A 17,449-nucleotide genomic window follows, 5' to 3' on the forward strand; every position below is an offset into this window, starting at 1 on the left:
TTGGCTTGCGTGTTAGCGTAGTGACGTGTCTGTGCATGTGCGCGTTTTAACACGGAGAGGTTTGTACGTTCAACACGGAGGGGTGTGTACGTTTAACACGGGGCGCTCTGTATTTTAACACAGAAGGATCTTCAACCGTGTTGAGCTTTCGAGTCAAGTACTTTGTCCGGGACCCCGACCGGCTGACAGAAGAAGCCACCAGGTGATACTGCTCGCTGCTCACTGCTCACTGCTCGCGCGCAATTTTTTTGCAACACGGTAAATCGCGATGACCATATCGCCCGCAATGCGGTGCTCAATCTCGTCGGACCTGTGAAGCTAAGCAGGCTGGAGCCTGGGCAGATCTCTGGTACGTGAAGGCCATGTGTAACAGATGTTATAGGTTGCTGCGGGGTTGGGGGTTGGGAGGTTTACGTGACCAGCAGAGGGCAGTTCAACAAGACCCACCGTTGTACTGTTCTACACTCCCGCATCTGTGTGCCCCGCCGTCAACCCGCGGCGAACGGTGAAGCGCGGTCAGATAAAGCCGCGACCCTCACGGCACAGGGAGGCCCTCATCCAGCAGTGGATTGACAGAATGGGGCTGAGCAGTGTACATTGATCCTGTGCAGGTGCGTTGTGCTCATAGTTCATTGACTAAGTGAGGCTCACGGACAGCTGATTAACGCTCGAATCACATTACAACCTCGGCTAATAACATACCAGTATGGATCCTTGCAGTCACGAAAACTTCAAATCTAGAACATACCAGTTGGTGATATTTATAGATATATACAGGGTGCTTACATTTTTTGTTTAGCACTTATATGGGACTATTGTTTTTATTGGAAAAAGAACGGATAAATACACTGTGACATTTCGATTTAAAGCTTTCGTGACTGCAGGGATTCATCTTCTTGGTTCTTTCGGTAAAGTCACGTGACTTTACCGAAAGAACCAAGAACACTGTGACATGATAACAAATGAATGTTAATTGCTTCAAAAAGTCAAAGAGTCTCCACTTCTTCTTGGTTCTTTCGGTAAAGTCACGAAGAAGCGAAAGAAAAAAAGAAAAAAACTTTATTATGTTTTATTTGTATTAGTTTATTATTTCCCTTCTACGTGACTATACCGAAAGAACCAAGAAGATGAATCCCTGCAGTCACGAAAGCTTTAAATCGAAATTCACCCGTACTGTGATACCACAGTACGGGTGTGATAACACATTACAGATGTTATAACGCAGTACAGATGTTAGAACATAGCACAGATGTGATACCACAGTACGGATGTGATAACACATTACAGATGTTATAGCACAGTACAGATGTTAGAACATAGCACAGATGTGATACCACAGTACGGATGTGATAACACATTACAGATGTTATAATGCAGTACATATGTTAGAACACAGCACAGATGTGATACCACAGTACGGATGTGATAACACATTACAGATGTTATAATGCAGTACAGATGTTAGAACATAGCACAGATGTGATACCACAGTACGGATGTGATAACACATTACAGATGTTATAATGCAGTACAGATGTTAGAACACAGTACAGAAGTTACGATCGTGATAAAAGGAGCTAATCTCGCGGTACATGGGAGAGTAACGGCACGTCTTGCATCTTTGATTCGGGAAAGCATCGTTTGGTCTTCAGGACTCGTGTTATCAAATGGCGCGTTCAGATCGTCGCGTTTTTCTTTTTAAATCGAATGCGACGATGATTACCTCGTTTTGCGTGGGAGCCGATGGATAGCGGCGCTGCGGAGATAATCCGCTCATCTCGGCCGATAAGCGATGGGGGGGGGGGGGGGGGGGGGGGGACGATGCTCGGCGAGAAGCATAGGGGCGCAGCGAAAAACATTCTCCTTTTTCAGAAAGTACTTTTTTTTTTTTCTTCACTTTACCCAGAAAAAGTGCTAGGCGGCTGGCGATTTTTCACCCGGGTCAAAACACAGCGCATGCTCGCCATTCAAATGTTTGCCGTTCACTACGTCAACGGCGCAGGCAGCGTCAGCCTTGTGTCTGCCGTCTGTCTGTCATGTTTTAGCTGTCGTCTGTTTTCTGTCAGTCATCTGTCTCCTGCCTGTCTCCTGTCTGTCTTCTTCTGTCCGCCATCTGTCTCTCATCTCTTTTGTTTGCTTTCTGTCTCTTGATCTGTCTTGAAATACGTTTTTCTCAGTGGGATTTGTTGGCTTGCATGTTTATTACAATATACTACGGTGCAATCGCAATTTTTCAAACACTTACGGTTTATGATGCAACGTCGATTGATGTAGCGCCGTCTAAAAGTGACCTCATATCACGGTGCGGTATAGGAACGACGGGCGTGTTCGTTGAGTCGAGAGTGGGAGAAACATTTAAAATCAACGTGCGTTTAGCATATTTGGCTGCTATAAATTTCCACTCCGTAAGCCACTTCGTTGAGCTATCATTTGTGGTGGCCAGGTCGCTTCTAAAAAAAGGCTACGTAGCTCGGTGCGGCCTTACCTGGTAAAATAAAAAAAAATAGTTCAAATAGCAAAGAGGCGGTCGGTCTTAGGCAGCGGAGAAGGGGAAGTGGTTTGAGGCGAGACTTGAATAGGGGCAGGGAGTCTGCAGCACGGGCGTCTGGGGGTAGGGAGACTGTCTCAAGGAAGCTTCACAAACAAATGAGTCATGTGACTCTAATTCACGAGTGCTCTTTGGTTTTTTCAGTAAAGTCACGTAGGTAAAAAATAAAAGAAAATTAATTAAATCACGACGTTTCGGAGGCAACACAAGCTTCCGTCTTCACGAGGTTCCTGCATCCGCTTGTCTTGCCAGTTATACTTGTTCACACTGTGCATGCGGGAGGGAGATCTTGAGTCCCCGGAGAAAAAACCCACCATGCATACGAAGGAACGGAAAAACTCTCACAAGTCCGCACAGATTGGTTGTTGGCGAACCCCGCCCACCGCACCGCCATCTTTTGGCCGCCTCGCAAACAGCGCTGGTCCGCCTCGTAAGCAAGCCCAGCAGCGGGCCTGAGTGTTCCACAGATCTCTGCATGATCCGCCGACCCCCTCCACAAAGCAGGCCGGCGGGCTTCCAACGACAGCCCAACGCCGCTTGAGCGTTTGGCCGCATCGCGTCGGAAAGCAAACATTGGGTGATGTAACACACCCTGTTGTTTGTATACATGAACGTGACTGATGGCGGAAGCTCAGAGAATCGGGATAGGGGACCGTAAAGCATTAACGATGGGGGCGGTAAGCTTCTCCGATCAACGTCTTGCCCGCCCGACCGCTCCCCTCAACGACCCTAACCCCGCACGGCGGCACGCAAAGACGCACACAGTGACGCACAAAGACGCACGCACACAGGGCCCGGGCCCTATTGGATGAAGTGAAGCACGGCGACCTGTTGTGACCTTTGACCCCGCGTTATCTGTCCGCCAGGCACCTGTTTTACCTTCAGATCAAGAAGGACATCCTCGAGGGCTGGTAAGTGATTCGCCACCTCTGAGAGCGCCTGCAAAATCTCAACGATCCGTCCGCCGCCGCTCGTTCGTATCGATCGGCCCGGGCTATAGATAGAAAATCGTGCGCGCGGAGCTCTCGGCCCTGCTCGCCGAGGCGTGCACACGGCCCCCCCTGCCCCCCCCCCACCTCCGCCCACCCGTGCGCTTCCACTCGAAAAATCTATTCGGTGAGCGCTGGCCAGTACCCCTCCCCACCAACCCACCCACCCCACCCACCCACTCACCCCCTCTGTTGGAGACGTGCTATTTATTATCGTTCGCTTGTTTATCCGGAAGAGGCTCGAACCGAGTCTTAACGTCTCTCCGTCCGGAGTGGGGTCCTGCCAAGTTCTCGCGGCAGGGAGATGCGACGGTTTGCGTTGTTTTTGTTTTTTTTACGATCGAGTAATTTGCGGCCTTTCACATTTGACAAACTTTGACCGTGACAACGGCACACGGTAGCGTGCTCTTGCGGATGACGCCGCGGGATCTTTTGTGAAGCGGACTGTGAGCGAAGGTGCTCGCTAACGACACTTCCCCCCAACAGTCTGTTAAGGCGATACGGCGGGATCCTTTGCCTTTGTGACGCGTGTGTAACCCTGCGGTGTGACGTGCGCGCTGTGTGCTGTAGGCTGCCCTGCCCGCGCGACATGGCCATTCAGCTCGCCTCCTACGTGGCGCAGGGTGAGTGAGTCACTGCCGCTTAAAATAAGCACACGAACGCGCACCCCTGGCTCGCCTCGGCGTAGGCCCGTTAAGCGCCGTCTAACGACCCCCCGTCGTTGAAAGCGGGGGGCGCGGGGGGCGCGGTGGGCGCAGTGGGCAGGTGGCATCATTTCCAGCAGCCGAGGGCTCTCGGTGATTCCTGCTGGGAAGGGGGCGTGCGGTTGGTACCGCTTTTCATGAACCGTGAATTCTGGGAGAAAGCCATCGCAGCGATGGGCCTCATCAACGCACAGCTGTCAGATGAGGAACCGGCCAAACGTTTGTTAAATTACGGGCTGATTGCCCCCCCCCCCCACCTATCGCCCCCCCTCTCCTCAAAACGCCCCAACAATTTCATGCTCAGTCTCGCCACCACCATCAACCGCCCTCTACAAGTCCACCAACGTTGACACTGTCCCGGATCCCGACTGGTCGCTGCGTGCATAGTTACAGACACAGGCAGAGCGGGGACGTGGTGATATTTGGCTGGCAGGGTGGCAGCGCAGTGCAAACGTGTTCGTGCCTCGCAGCAAGAATCGCCCTGGGTTCGATTCCCTACTCGGATGGCTTTTCTGCACGGAGTCTTCGTGTTCTCTTACCTGTTCCGCATGCGTTCCCTCCGGGTTCGCCGCTCTCCTGCCTTAGCTACAAAAAAGCACGCGGTGTAATTTGTTGCCGTTGGCCAGCAGCGACACCGTCCCCTGCCGTGAAAACTCGGCAGGGTCCCTCTGAAGGAGAGCCCGGAGACTATTCCTGCCGAGTGAACTGGCATCGCCGACGCTAATCCCGAGCGCGGCGACGTACGTCGGAAATCGCCGCCGCCGCTATCGCCGGCCACCGACGATGCCGCGGTAATCGCCGCGAATGATCGCGTTGGCCGGGTGGGCGTTGTTTGCGGTGGCGGTGTCTCCTGGTGGGCGCGCCGCTACGGCTATAATTAGGGGATAATTGCTCCTCCCCGTCGTTTTCGGGGGGCCCTGCTTCTGTGACAAGTGGTGAAACGCGGGCGATTAGCGAGGAGAGGGGGGAGGTGGCGGGGGAGGTGGGTTGATGGCGGCCGTGGAAGCGAACGATCGCCGGATACGCCCGGCTCCCGCGCTCCGGGTGTCGACACCGGAACGGCTGAATGGCCGATCCCCTCGCTTTGCCCTCGAGATGGGGAGTAACGACGGCGCGGTGAATTAGACTCGGTGGGTTTTCACCGAATCTTGAGCTCGAAAAATGAGTATCGAGGCATTCGTTGGTGATCATCTCCCGTTTGCAGCTCTGAGCCATTGATGAGAATTTCACATTCCTATTGCGGGGGAAAGTTTATCCATAAGACGACCAATGCTGAGTTTCTCACAAAGTGGTACTTATTTTATTGAACACCCACCCCGACAGATGATGGGCGTAGTGCACCCTCAGCCAGCTGAGCCACCTGGCCTCCATCTGAAAACCGAATCGTTGTGTTTTTTGATCCGTACGTGTCGTATGTAATTGGTTCAGGTGACCACCTTAAGAGGTAGCTCTAGGGCGTCTCTCCAGAGGGTACTTTGGCCTACTCTTCCACGGCTTTTCAAGCTGCAGCGCGTAATGTACCTCGATTCGTCCCAGCTGATCGCAGCAACCAACGCAGGGCTGAAGGCAGTCGGGCAACTAAAGTAAAGGCAAAGGTGCAGCCCTGCGGTTGCTTGCACGCAACCGCTGCTGGGGCCTCCGTTAGAGGGAGTTCTCCACGGTAATTGGCCTACTCCTCCACTCTGGCCAGACATTTTGTAAGAGCCGGAAAGTACCCACACTCTACCCCAACACACGCCCGAGTGCTTACTGCCGCTGAACAGGTGGCGTTTTTTGACGGAAGCGTTTTCGGCTCTGTTCGCCGTCACTAACTCGCGTCGTCGTTGGCGTGTGTGCGTGTGTGCGTGCGTGCGATCGTGCGCGCGTGCGTCCGACAGCCGAGCTCGGCAACTCCAACCCGGCGGTGTCCGGAACCGGCTACCTCTCGCGGCTCCGCTTCCTGCCGGAGTTGCCCCAGGACTTCCTCTTGGATGTCGCCAAACAGCACTCCAAGCACAGGTGTGGCGGCGGGCGGCGGAGAGAGAGACCGGGCCGGCCGGAGGGTGGTGGGTGGCAGTGGTTGAAATGCCAGCGTCCTGGTGGAGAGACGAGCGTTAGTTCTACTGACGGTGTGTTTTATTTGTCCAAGCGCTTGTTGGCACGTTTCTCGTGCGCGTTGTTCGAAACGTGCGGTTTTTTTCCCACAATGGTGAATCTGGTGAATCGGGAGTGGTCTGTCAGCAGCGTCGCCCTGTGTTTGCGAGTCGCGTGGTCCCGCCGGTTGACGTCCCCAAGGCTCTACGACCCAATCGCCCTGAGTGCGCCCGACCGATCTCGTCGGATCTCTGGGGCGAGCTGCCAGGCGACAGCAGGGGTCTTCATAGGCCTGGGCCGTGGCGGCGTGGCCGGGAGTTCCCCCTTGTTATGCGTGGCGGGTTTTTTTCCCGGGGTTCTCCGGTTGCCTCTCGCGTGCCAATCGCTCGTTCATGGAATTGGCGGCACGTGCCCGTGCCAGCACCCTCCTGAAAAACAAGTGCCAGTGGTGGGATTGTTGATCTGGGATGGAGAGAGTTCAGTAGCTTCGCCACTGGTATAGATTACACATGCGTGACAAGGACAGTCATTTAAACATATGTATTATTGTTGCAACAAATAGTTTCCCAGAATTTTGAGAATGTATCAAATTGCGGTAATGTGTGTAGATGTTACGTTCTTGGTAATAATGATGCCACTGCTGGCTGTGATGATAAACAGCCGTTGTGTTTGGCGGCGATGGCGACGATGACGACGATGGCGATTTAACAATTTCTAAGAAAATCAACTCCACGTGAAACTCACGTCCTCTCATTGTCTGTCTCGAGGCTGCAGATTTTGTATTGAATCGCCCTTGGGTCGAAAAATAATCCCGGGTGTTTGTATTCCGAACGTTGCAACAACAAACAAAAAAACGAGAAACCAATTGCGTCAGCCGACGTGACCCTGCGTATGGACAGATTCCCTGCGTTTGTCCACGAGTAACACCGAGCACACGAGAGACGTTCGTGCGTTTTGGGCCGATTTTGTATTTTCCAGGACACCCATTGGTACCTTTTTACGCTGCCGGCCTCGCCGTGCGATCTGTGGATTTTGCCGAACTTGTGGAAGGTCGTTCCAGGACGGTGCAAGGATAAAGTTTTTCTATGTCAGTGAACACCTTCATTTCGGCATCTTCCCGCAACACGTGCAGAGAAGGCTTTTGAGGTTGGCACTAAGTTTCCGCCCCTGCCACCTGACTTGGCCCACAGTTCCTCACTTTTTTCTCGGTTCCGAATAAATCTCTGCTTAAATCTGCTTCCTAAAGTCTCGCTGAAATTCTGAGAACTGCTGAGAACTGCTGATGCGGCTGTCTGCTCAGCAGCTATTTCTACTTTGTGGCCAAGGGATTTGTGTGTTGTTGTGCACTGGGTTAATTGCCCCCAGCATCTCAATGCACTTCCGATTAGCACGATTGGCTACGTACGGTATGAAAGAAGTTCAATATACATACAAAGCACCTTACATCATTGTGATGTCTCTGCAAATTCAATCATTCTGATGTCCCCCTAGTTTTCTTTTTTTCTTTTGGCCTCGGGGACTTTCCTGATGACAGCCGTCCCCTAATTATCAATTTGCTTTTTCTCTTCCCTGCCTTTGGAATGATGTCCAAAGTCACCGGGAACGCGGCCAAACGGTAGAATATTTAAAGTCAAAATGTCAAAAGAAAAACATTTGTTTTGCCCGAGCTGATACTGGAGCCGGGATTGATTGGCCAGTCGTTATCGTTGTCAATAGTTTTTATTGTTGAGCGGCCTGGGATACCGCTGCATGGTGACTGCGATAAAAGGTTAAGGCGCAGACCCTGCAATTGCCCACTCACGCCACTGCTGGCGAAAGGGCCTCCACTAGAGAAGGGGAGCTCTGTTTGAGAGTCCCGCTTAAAGGGCATTTGGTCTACTCTTCCACTGTGGTCAGACTTCTTGGAAGAGGTGGGACCCCCCACCCCTCCCCCATCTTTTAGAAGAGATCTAGCCAGCGTGAAAGAGGTGGGAAGATGTGAAAAACTTGTATCGTTGTTTCAACTGCCACACCCAGGAGTTGGAATCGAACCGGCGACCTCTGGTTTGCAAGTACGGTGTCTTAACGATTGCACCGCGGCAGAAGAATGTGGATAAAATTATAAACACATCCAACCAAAACTGTGTTGTGGTACAAGTGTACAGCAACAGAAAATACCATAATTGTTAATCGCTTGTTGTTGCGATCGAAACGTCGTGATCTGTTATTTCTTTCTTTTCTTATGCCACGTGACTTTACCGAAAGAACCTAAGAGTGTGAAATCCTGCAGTCACGAAAGCTTCTAATCAAGATTGGTCATATTTTATTTAACCATTGCTTTTCTCTCTTACCAGAAAATATAAACCAACAGTTCTCACGGCTATGATTTGGTGGTTTAAAGGAAGCGCCGCTGTTGGTAACTTTGGGGGCGGAGGCGCGACCCAGCGGCAGCGGTTCGCGGCTCGAATCTGGCAGGCCACCCTGGTTATCACTCGGGCGCGATTCGAAAATTTGCCAAATTCGATGAATAATGACGCCGTAAATGACTCGACCGGGGTTACACGCGGCAACAACGGCGCTCCCTCCCTACATGCCGGCAGGCGGCGCGACGCAACGGGACGCCGTGTGAGCGGCGCGAGTACCACGCGTGCTAAATTATTATCAAATATCAATCGTGGATTTTATTTTTCTCACTCCCAACGCACCCTCCCCCTCCCCCCGGGCCTCACCGCGTTGCGACCGCGGCTGCCCGCAGTGGGATGAAGGCTGCCGACGCCGTGCGGAGTTACCTGGCCGCTGTCAAGACTCTGGAGCTCTACGGAGTGGAGCTGCATTATGCCCGGGTACTGCTCCGCACGCCGATTCGCAGTCGCTATCGGAATCTTCCATTTGGACTGCAGGAAGGAATCCAATCTCTTTCACAGTCGTCCAGTATGGGCGGGTCAAGTATCCAGCATGGGAGCGTGGCGGTGGCGGGATGATAACTACCTCTGCGTGTCTCTGTGTTTCTGTGTGTCTCTCTGTATTTATGTGAGTATGTATCTCTCGTGTTTCTATGGGCTTGCTATATGGGCCACAGTTTGAGTTTCATGGCCACAATCGCACTACTGGGGCTTGCCTTTAATGTACTGTATTTCTGCTGTGTGTCTCTCTACGTATTTCTATGAGCCTCTAGGGCGCCACGGTGGTGAGATGTTAACTACCTCGCCTGTATGCAGGAGGTTGTGGGTTTGATCCCAACCCTGACACCTGTGTAATTGGACTTTGCATGTTCTCCTCGTGGTCGCGTGGATTTTCTCTGGGTCGTTCGGTTTTTCCCTCCACATTTTAGATTGACCTTGCATTTTTTTTATGGGCGTGGTACGTGCGTGTGCGGTACGTGCGTGTGCGTGGTACCTGTGTGTGTGTGGTACGTGTATGTGGTGCGCGTGTGTGCGCGCGTGGAACATGCGCCGTTTGATCCGCTGGGCCTCTCTCTCTAGCAGGACGGCAACAATCTGGAGGTGATGCTGGGCGTCATGGCCACGGGGATGGTCATCTACAAGAACGGCATTCGCATTCACCTGCCCTGGTAAAGCACCTGCACTGCCACCACCTCCACCACAGAACCCCCCCACCACCACCACCGCCTCTCGCATTGCATGGCACCGGTCATGATGATGGCAGAAGCAAAGTGTGCCAATGTCGAGGTCTGCTTCTGGCCACGACGGGAGGGCTTCAGCAGTGAGAGAGAAAGTTCATGTCGCTTTGCTGTTACTCCTCCTCCGTGAAATGAGCGTGCAGGTTACCAGAGTGGTGTTTATTATAATATGGTCCACAGTTTGGTTGCACGGTGACAATCGCACGACTGCGGCTCCGTGACTCTGAATTTTTTTTATTTACGAAGGAGATGTGATACGGCGTCGACCTGCCGACGTTTTGATGCGGTTGATTGGTTCCACCAGCAGTGTCGAAGCCAGGATTGGGGGGTGGGGTGGAGTGCAATGAAGTTTGGGTCTCGAATAGGGCAGGCGTTTATTCTGGACGTCCACTTTGTTTCCACGCTGTTCACGCAGCAGTAGCAGCAGCGTTCTGCCGGATGTGGGTGAGCTTCTCTCGGGTGGTGACGGCGCCGGTTTGAACCGTCAAAGTCTCGCCGAGTCTGAAGACGACTCTTTTTCCCGACAAGTGTTCGCTGCAGCGGTTGATGTTCTCACGTGTCATCCCAATTGAGGAATTTGATTTGAGATTCTTTATGATGAATAATAATAATCTGCGTGGATGGGGAGTCAGATGGAGATGAGAGGGGGCAGAGGTCTGCGATTGAAAAAGACAAAATTAAATGTATTTAACATCTCGGTGATTCTGTCAATTGTCACGGTTCGAGCTCACGATTCGATTCAAGAATCTACGATTTAATTTTTTGTTAGCACAGTTTACGTCATCTTTGTATCATTTTTTTTTATTCTGGCCCGTTTGTATCGTTTTCTTGGTTCCCTTACCTCCAATGTAACACTGGCATTTCATTTGTTGTCTCATCAATTGCATGAATATAACATGATGATGATGATATAATCATGCTCAAGTTATTCCAACACTCAACCCTCACAACCCAGAGGAGTCCAGTCTTCGATCCAATGGCAAAATCGTTGCGTGCGGTTTGTTGTAAAATATATATATTTTTTACACCGCCTTCCATTCGTCCAATTCGACCGCGCGTCTTCACGGCGTCTTGAAAAGCGAACGTCAACAATGTAGCGGTACAAAAGAATGTAGCCGTACAACAGAAAAAAACTCGAAGTATCTCACGCACGCACGCACGGCCTGTGACACAACTCCCTGCGTGTGTAGACCCCTGGGGACACTGTACCAGTTCCCACCTTAGACAGATCGTCATCGCCGGGGCAGGCGCAATGTGCGTGGCTCGATTTGGACTTTTGCGGAGAAGTTTGGCCGACGTGGAAAGTTAGACGGTGGGGGTGGGGGGGATAGGCTGGGGCTGAGGGGGGGGGCGGGGTGCAGTGGAGCATGCTTGGGCTGGGGTTTGGGACCAACCCTGACACCTAACCACAACACTCCCCCCCCGTCTCCATCCCCCCCAAACCTTCCCCTACCATGAGCTGTACCTACAGGAAATCTGCAGTGGTTAAACAGAGTTAACGGAATTTTCCATACGTGTTGTAATCGCAACTGCTCTTTTAAAAGTGCGCTTCATTAAGGACTGCCGTTGATGTGCGCGTGCGTGCATTTTAAATGCGCGCTTAGAAACAGTTGCCCACGACCCTGGCCGCCCTGCGCCGTGCACAACGTTCGATCGCGAGCGGGCGCCTCGACTCTTGCCTGGGATCACCCACTTTGCTCGACTTGGTGTTGGACGAGTAGCCGAGGTGGCCGGGTCGCTCACGGGGTCAGAGCGCCGAGCCGACGTCGCCGAGATGCCTCGGCGGCGAGACGTTAACTCCCTCGCCCGGTATACAGGAGGTCGTGGGTTCGATCCCGACCCTGACGCCGGCTGCTGTATATTTGGAGTTTGCGTGTCTCTCTCTCATCATCATCACGGTGGCTAGGAGACGTTAACTCCCTCGCCCGATATACAGGAGGTCGTGGGTTCCATCCCGACCCTGACGCCCGCTGCTGTATATTTGGAGTTTGCGTGTCTCTCTCATCATCATCACGGTGGCTAGGATACGTTAACTCCCTCGCCCGGTATACAGGAGGTCGTGGGTTCGATCCCGACCCTGACGCCTGCTGCTGTATATTTGGAGTTTGCGTGTCTCTCTCTCATCATCATCCTCACGGTGGCTAGGAGATGTTAACTCCCTCGCCTGGTATACAGGAGGTCGTGGGTTCGATCCCGACCCTGACGCCTGCTGCTGTATATTTGGAGTTTGCGTGTCTCTCTCTCATCATCATCCTCACGGTGGCTAGGAGATGTTAACTCCCTCGCCCGGTATGCAGGAGGTCGTGGGTTTGATCCCGACCCTGACGCCTGCTGCTGTATATTTGGAGTTTGCGTGTCTCTCTCCCTGTGGTCGTGTGGATTTTTCTCCGGTTCCTCTGCGTTTTCTCCCCCACTTTTCGAATCAACGTCACGGCGTTTAAGAGTATTTGCCTGCTGTATATTGCCACATTGATAAGCCACTTGGTTGAGGTTAAATTTGTTTGATGGGTCGGTCGCTTCTGATAAAGAGCTGTATCACTCAGTGGGGTATTACTTGGTAAAATACAAAAAATAGATCCTGGGTTCGAATCTGGGATAAGGCCACTGCCTGTGAATAAAACCGAATTCTCAAGTTGAGGTGCAGCTGATAGCACAAGACCAGTCTACCGTAGAGACCTATCCATAGACTCGGAGAGTCTTAGTTGTGATTAAGCTGGGCTTTCAAGTGTAGTTGGTTGTCAGCGCAGTCACCAATGACTACACACACACACAAAAACCCCATGAACATTACATTTATTAGGTTTTTTCGGTAAAGTCACGTAGGTAAAAAATAAAATTAAAAGTTAATAAAAGTAATAATGGAAATAAAATAAAATAATGAATTATTATTTTATTTCCATTATATACCGAAAAAACCTAAGAGTATGAATTCTTGCAGTCACGAAAGCTTCAAATCTAGAATTACATTTATTTTTCACTTGGGGGAATTAAGCCAATAAAATCGGTTTGACAAAATTTCAGCTTCGAGAATGAAAATGTTTTTGGGTTTGATTGATGCGGGACAATAATAATTACATGCAGGAACCTGAAAAAGGTGTGGGCACAGACGTCTGTGTGAGCGGTTTGAGAAGTAGTTCTGTGGCGTCCTCTTCCGGGGCAGTTCCCTCACACAGGGCACCGCCCCCCCACCGCCTCACCCCCCCCACCGCTACCACGCGGTGTAAAGTGAACAGCACAGTTGGAATGAAATGATGAGAGCAAAACATTTCAGCTTCGGCGCCGGGAAGACAAAGGTGGCTCGGCTGTGGCGATCACCCTTTTCTTTTATCCGCCCCCTTACCCCACCGAGTACCGTGCCGACCACGTGTAGGTTCCTGCTCGACCGTTGGCTGTCGCCCCTTCGAACTATGTCACCACCACCACCGCCACCATTGCCACGGTTACCAACACCACCGTTAGCTACCGCCAGCCGCACTTTGTTTACGATGCATCCTTGCACAATTTCAAACGTGTCGTAAAGTACCGTGCCCACCAATGCACTCTGTTTACCCCGTGACTCACCCTCCACTTCTCTCGTCCGCACCCCTCTCCCCCTCCCATATATCCGCCGTTTTTTCATTCCTCTCCACCTGTCAATATTTTTCGTTGGCCAAGCCGCCGCGGGCATCGATCACTCGCTCCCTCGCTCGCGTGAATTGGGTCATCGCAACGGCGAGCATTTGCTCGCAGCTCGGCCGGCCGATGCAGCGAAGCCACGCCGGCTTTTGTTTTGGGGGGGTTTACGTCCGGGAGAGAGAGAAGAGAGGGAGAGCAGGGGGGGGGGGCGGTGGTTCGTTAACATTTCACGTTGCGAGGGAGAAGGGTGCGAGTCTCCCGTATTTTGGGGCGGGGGGGGTGGTTCTTAAAATCGTTTGTGAACGGCACCGGTGGTAAACTGAATGGAGAAATAACTAAAAACGGCCCTGTAAAAGCTGTTATTGCTTTTGATGACAGATGATGTCACCGGGCGATAAGCAAAACGTGTTTTACCTTTTTGACTGACAGACGAAGGGAGCGGCCTCAGCGATGGAATGGCGGCTTGCACCGCACTTGCAATGCAGAGGTCGCCGGTTCAATTCCATCGACGTTTCAACCAATGAGAGGAGTTTATTAAATACCCCCGCCCCTTCCCCCTGCCACTGTCCACACGACAGCGTAATTCGCTACCACCACAGTCAGTCGATCGGCCGGTCAACATAACACCGGTTGGCTACTTAGGGTGCGAAATACGTTCAACATACAAGACGCTCGGCCGTGGTCGGCGTGGACGAGGAGACCAAACGCCCTCCCAGGGGAGCTCCCGCTAGCGGAGGCCCATCCGCCAGCAGTGGCGCGAACACGCAGTTGCAGGGCTGCGCCTTTGCCTCCTCGCTGACAAACGCGGACAAATGCACTTGGGTCTACCGTGGATTTTGTTCGTTGGCGCGTGCCGATCAGTGCGTTCAAGCTGCCTGCAAACGGTTACCGGTCCCCCACGCCTTCCGGGAGCGGGTAACTGATTCTGAAAACGGGCAACCCCGGTCCGTCGTTTGAGAACGCCCCATCCCACATTCACCTCCTGCTCTTCCCCCCCCCTTGACTTCCCTGCGCTCAGGAAGAAGATCGTCAAGATCTTCTTCAAGTCGAAACAGTTCTTCATCCAGCTGGAGAGGCGGCCGGTGAGTGCCGGGGGGGCGAGATCAGCAACAATGATGTGGCGACGTTTATAACTAAGCCATTTTTTATTTTTTATTTTACCAGGTTAGAAGGCCCATTGAGCTAGGTAGCTCTGACTTGGCCATCGCAAATGATAAGCTCTACGAAGTGGCTCATCATCGCGAGGAAATTTATAGCGGCCGATAACTCTGAACGCGTGACGTTCATTCTAGATGTGGAGGTAAAAAAAAAAACGGAGGACCCGGAGAAAAATCCACGTGACCACAGGGAGAACACGCAAAGTCCCAATATACAGCAGGGTCGGGATCGAACCCACGCCGCCTGCTGTTCGCCAGGCGAGGGAGATAACATCTCACCATCGCGGCGCCCTTGTTTGCTGAGCTTTGCGGTTCAAACCTAGAAGGCCGCCCTAGTTAATGCTGCGGGTGTATTTCCCTGTAAAATCCGATGCGGCGTCGTGGTTCGCGGTGGAAGTTAAGAACCCCGTGGCGTCATTCGTGAAGTGTCGGCCGCTGTGTGCCGGCATCACGGGTGCGATACGTTCCAAATTTTAATGAAATGGCGCCAATAATTGCTCATTGCGGTTAGGCACAGTAACATTAACCCATGCCACTATAAGAATGGCACAAATACCTGATTATTATTCATTGTTAAATGCTCTTTCGTGACGGTCAATGCTCGGCCAGGCCTAGCTTTATGAAAAGCAATGATTCAGTTCGGCTTGTGTGTGCGCACGCACGCACGGAGGTGTGTGTGTGTGTGTGCACGGATATGTCTACGGCTGGTGTCATCACCCTTCGATGAGTACCTGGTGCGGTGTCTAAACATCACCATTGGGGAGACAAAGGCGGCTGGCCACACCAGCACTTGCCAGTCTGACCACAGTGCCCCTCCCCTCCCGTCCCGGCCTCCCGCATTCCCAGATGGAAATGCGCGACAACATCCTGGAGTTCCACATGGAGAGCTACCGGCTCTGCAAGGGGCTGTGGAAGGCGTGCGTGGAGCACCACTGCTTCTTCCGGACCCAGAGGCAGCCGGGCTCCAGCTCCGAGAAGTCGCTGCTGGGGCAGATCTTCACGCTGTCGCTCTTCAAGTGAGGACTTTGGGGGGAGGGGGGGGGGGGGGCAGCGTGAGTGCAGGGGGCAGGGGGACAGGGGGGCCCACACTTGCACTCGTAGGCCCACGTACAAAGTTCCGCGTAGCAAGCGGCGACATTTTTATTTGCTGCGCTGCTGCCTGCAGCACAGCACGGCCTCGGCTGACGGCGCGCGGCGTCCTTGCTCCCCCCCCTCCCCCCCCGTTCACGCGCTCGGCGCACTCCGTGTTGACCCCCTCCCGCCTCCGTTGCGGCCACGCAGGGGGAGGCCGGATTCAGTTCATCGCGACAGCTCGGAGAGAATCAACGGGAGCCGCGCCGTCAGCAGGTGAGCCCGCACGCCCCGCCCGCGGGATCGCTTGAGCAAACCCCGTGATGCGGCCCTGCCTCTGTGCGCGTACGTTTCGTTATCGCCCGCGCCAGCTGACTGCGCGTGCCTGTTCGCGAATGACATCATCACCGGCGCGTGCGCGTTGCCACCCGCGGCGGCTGACGCGGCTCTTTCCGCGCGTGCGACCGTCCCCCTCCAGGAAGTCGTCGTCGGGTCGCTCGGGCCTCGGTTCGGGCGACGGAGATCGCGTCGGCAGCGCCCAGTGAGCGTCGCACCAACTCGCAGCACGTCACACCCACTAGCAGCACATCACACCACCAACTCACAGCACCAACTCGCCCCCTCCGCCGATCGCTCGTTAGCGCCCACGTCCTCTCACGACGCTTTCCGTCTCTGTTTGCTGCCACCCGTTTGCCCGAGGAGGCTGGCGCGGCGGAGAAACAGCGACGAGATCTGGGACCGCAGTGCTCGGCTCTCGGGTTCCGAGAACTCCTCCAGCCCGCCCTCCCCGACGCTGCTGACGTACGTCTCTGCACGCAGCGCACCGCCAGCGATCGCACTCGGAACCGGTTCTGGATCTCCCGACGGTCTGCTCGGCCTACTTAAACGAGCACCAGTGTGTAAACATCAGCATTGGGGCGTGTTGCTGGACACCCTCCGCCCCAGTGTGCCGTGACGGCACTAATAGGTGCTCACTAACAGCACTTGCCCCAACAGTCTGTACAGCTATGGGGGTAGGGTGGGGGCGGTGGGGACTTCTTTGCCCCTTTGTGTGTGTGTGTGTCCGTCAAGCAGTAGCGTAGCGGGTAGCGCGCTGCGCTACGAAACCGGCGACCCAGGTTCGATTCCAGCTCACGGCCACCACCAGTGACGATTATCTGAACTGGTCCTTGGCCTCCCCTGGGTCGACGCGGCCTTAAACGAGTACCTGGTGTGATGTGTAAACATCGCGTCACCCTCGTGTGCCGGTCCGGCCTTCATAGGTGCTCGCTAAAATAACTTGCCCCAACAGTCTAGTAAGGCTACACGGAGAGGTTTTTGTCTTTGTCGTGCATTTGCATCGGCGCTGTTTGCTCCTGGCAGGCCGTCGGGTTCGTTCCAGCGCAGCCTGCGCACCGCCAACTCGCTGGGCGACCTCAGCCGCCGCGTGGTGGGCGGCGTGACCCTGCGGCCCCTCCGCGCGGCCTCCGTCACGCGCCTCGACTCGCGACAATCGCTCAGGTCGGTGCTCGCCGCGCCGACCAACCGGGGCGGGGTGGGGGTGGGTTTATGATGATCGCGGTGAGCCCGGGCCCAAGGTCACGCGCTTACCTTAAACTATTTTTTTTTACCGTTTGTTGTTTGTTACCAAGTAAGAAGGCCCACTGAGATAGAGCTCAGAAGCGACCTGGCTT

General features: G+C 53.5%; 1 protein-coding gene across 3 annotated transcripts in view; it reads left to right on the forward strand.

Annotated features, from left to right (window-relative positions):
- LOC133356763 (tyrosine-protein phosphatase non-receptor type 4-like) overlaps positions 1–17,449 on the forward strand; it is a 71,914-nt gene that overhangs the window by 39,851 nt on the left and 14,614 nt on the right. For 2 of the 3 annotated variants that reach the window (XM_061574430.1, XM_061574438.1), the window contains exons 5-16: positions 124–202; positions 3,415–3,459; positions 4,108–4,160; positions 6,119–6,239; positions 9,049–9,136; positions 9,776–9,864; positions 14,567–14,630; positions 15,552–15,721; positions 15,987–16,052; positions 16,255–16,317; positions 16,479–16,577; positions 17,139–17,276. In XM_061574430.1, coding sequence (XP_061430414.1) covers positions 124–202; positions 3,415–3,459; positions 4,108–4,160; positions 6,119–6,239; positions 9,049–9,136; positions 9,776–9,864; positions 14,567–14,630; positions 15,552–15,721; positions 15,987–16,052; positions 16,255–16,317; positions 16,479–16,577; positions 17,139–17,276 — 1,075 coding nt within the window. The remainder of the gene's footprint in view (positions 1–123; positions 203–3,414; positions 3,460–4,107; positions 4,161–6,118; positions 6,240–9,048; positions 9,137–9,775; positions 9,865–14,566; positions 14,631–15,551; positions 15,722–15,986; positions 16,053–16,254; positions 16,318–16,478; positions 16,578–17,138; positions 17,277–17,449) is intronic. The other variant, XM_061574446.1, reaches the window with a different exon arrangement.

The sequence above is a fragment of the Lethenteron reissneri genome, chromosome 7, assembly GCF_015708825.2.
Source record: "Lethenteron reissneri isolate LAM-NWPU_2019-01 chromosome 7, ASM1570882v1, whole genome shotgun sequence".
Taxonomy (NCBI): Eukaryota; Metazoa; Chordata; class Hyperoartia; order Petromyzontiformes; family Petromyzontidae; genus Lethenteron; species Lethenteron reissneri.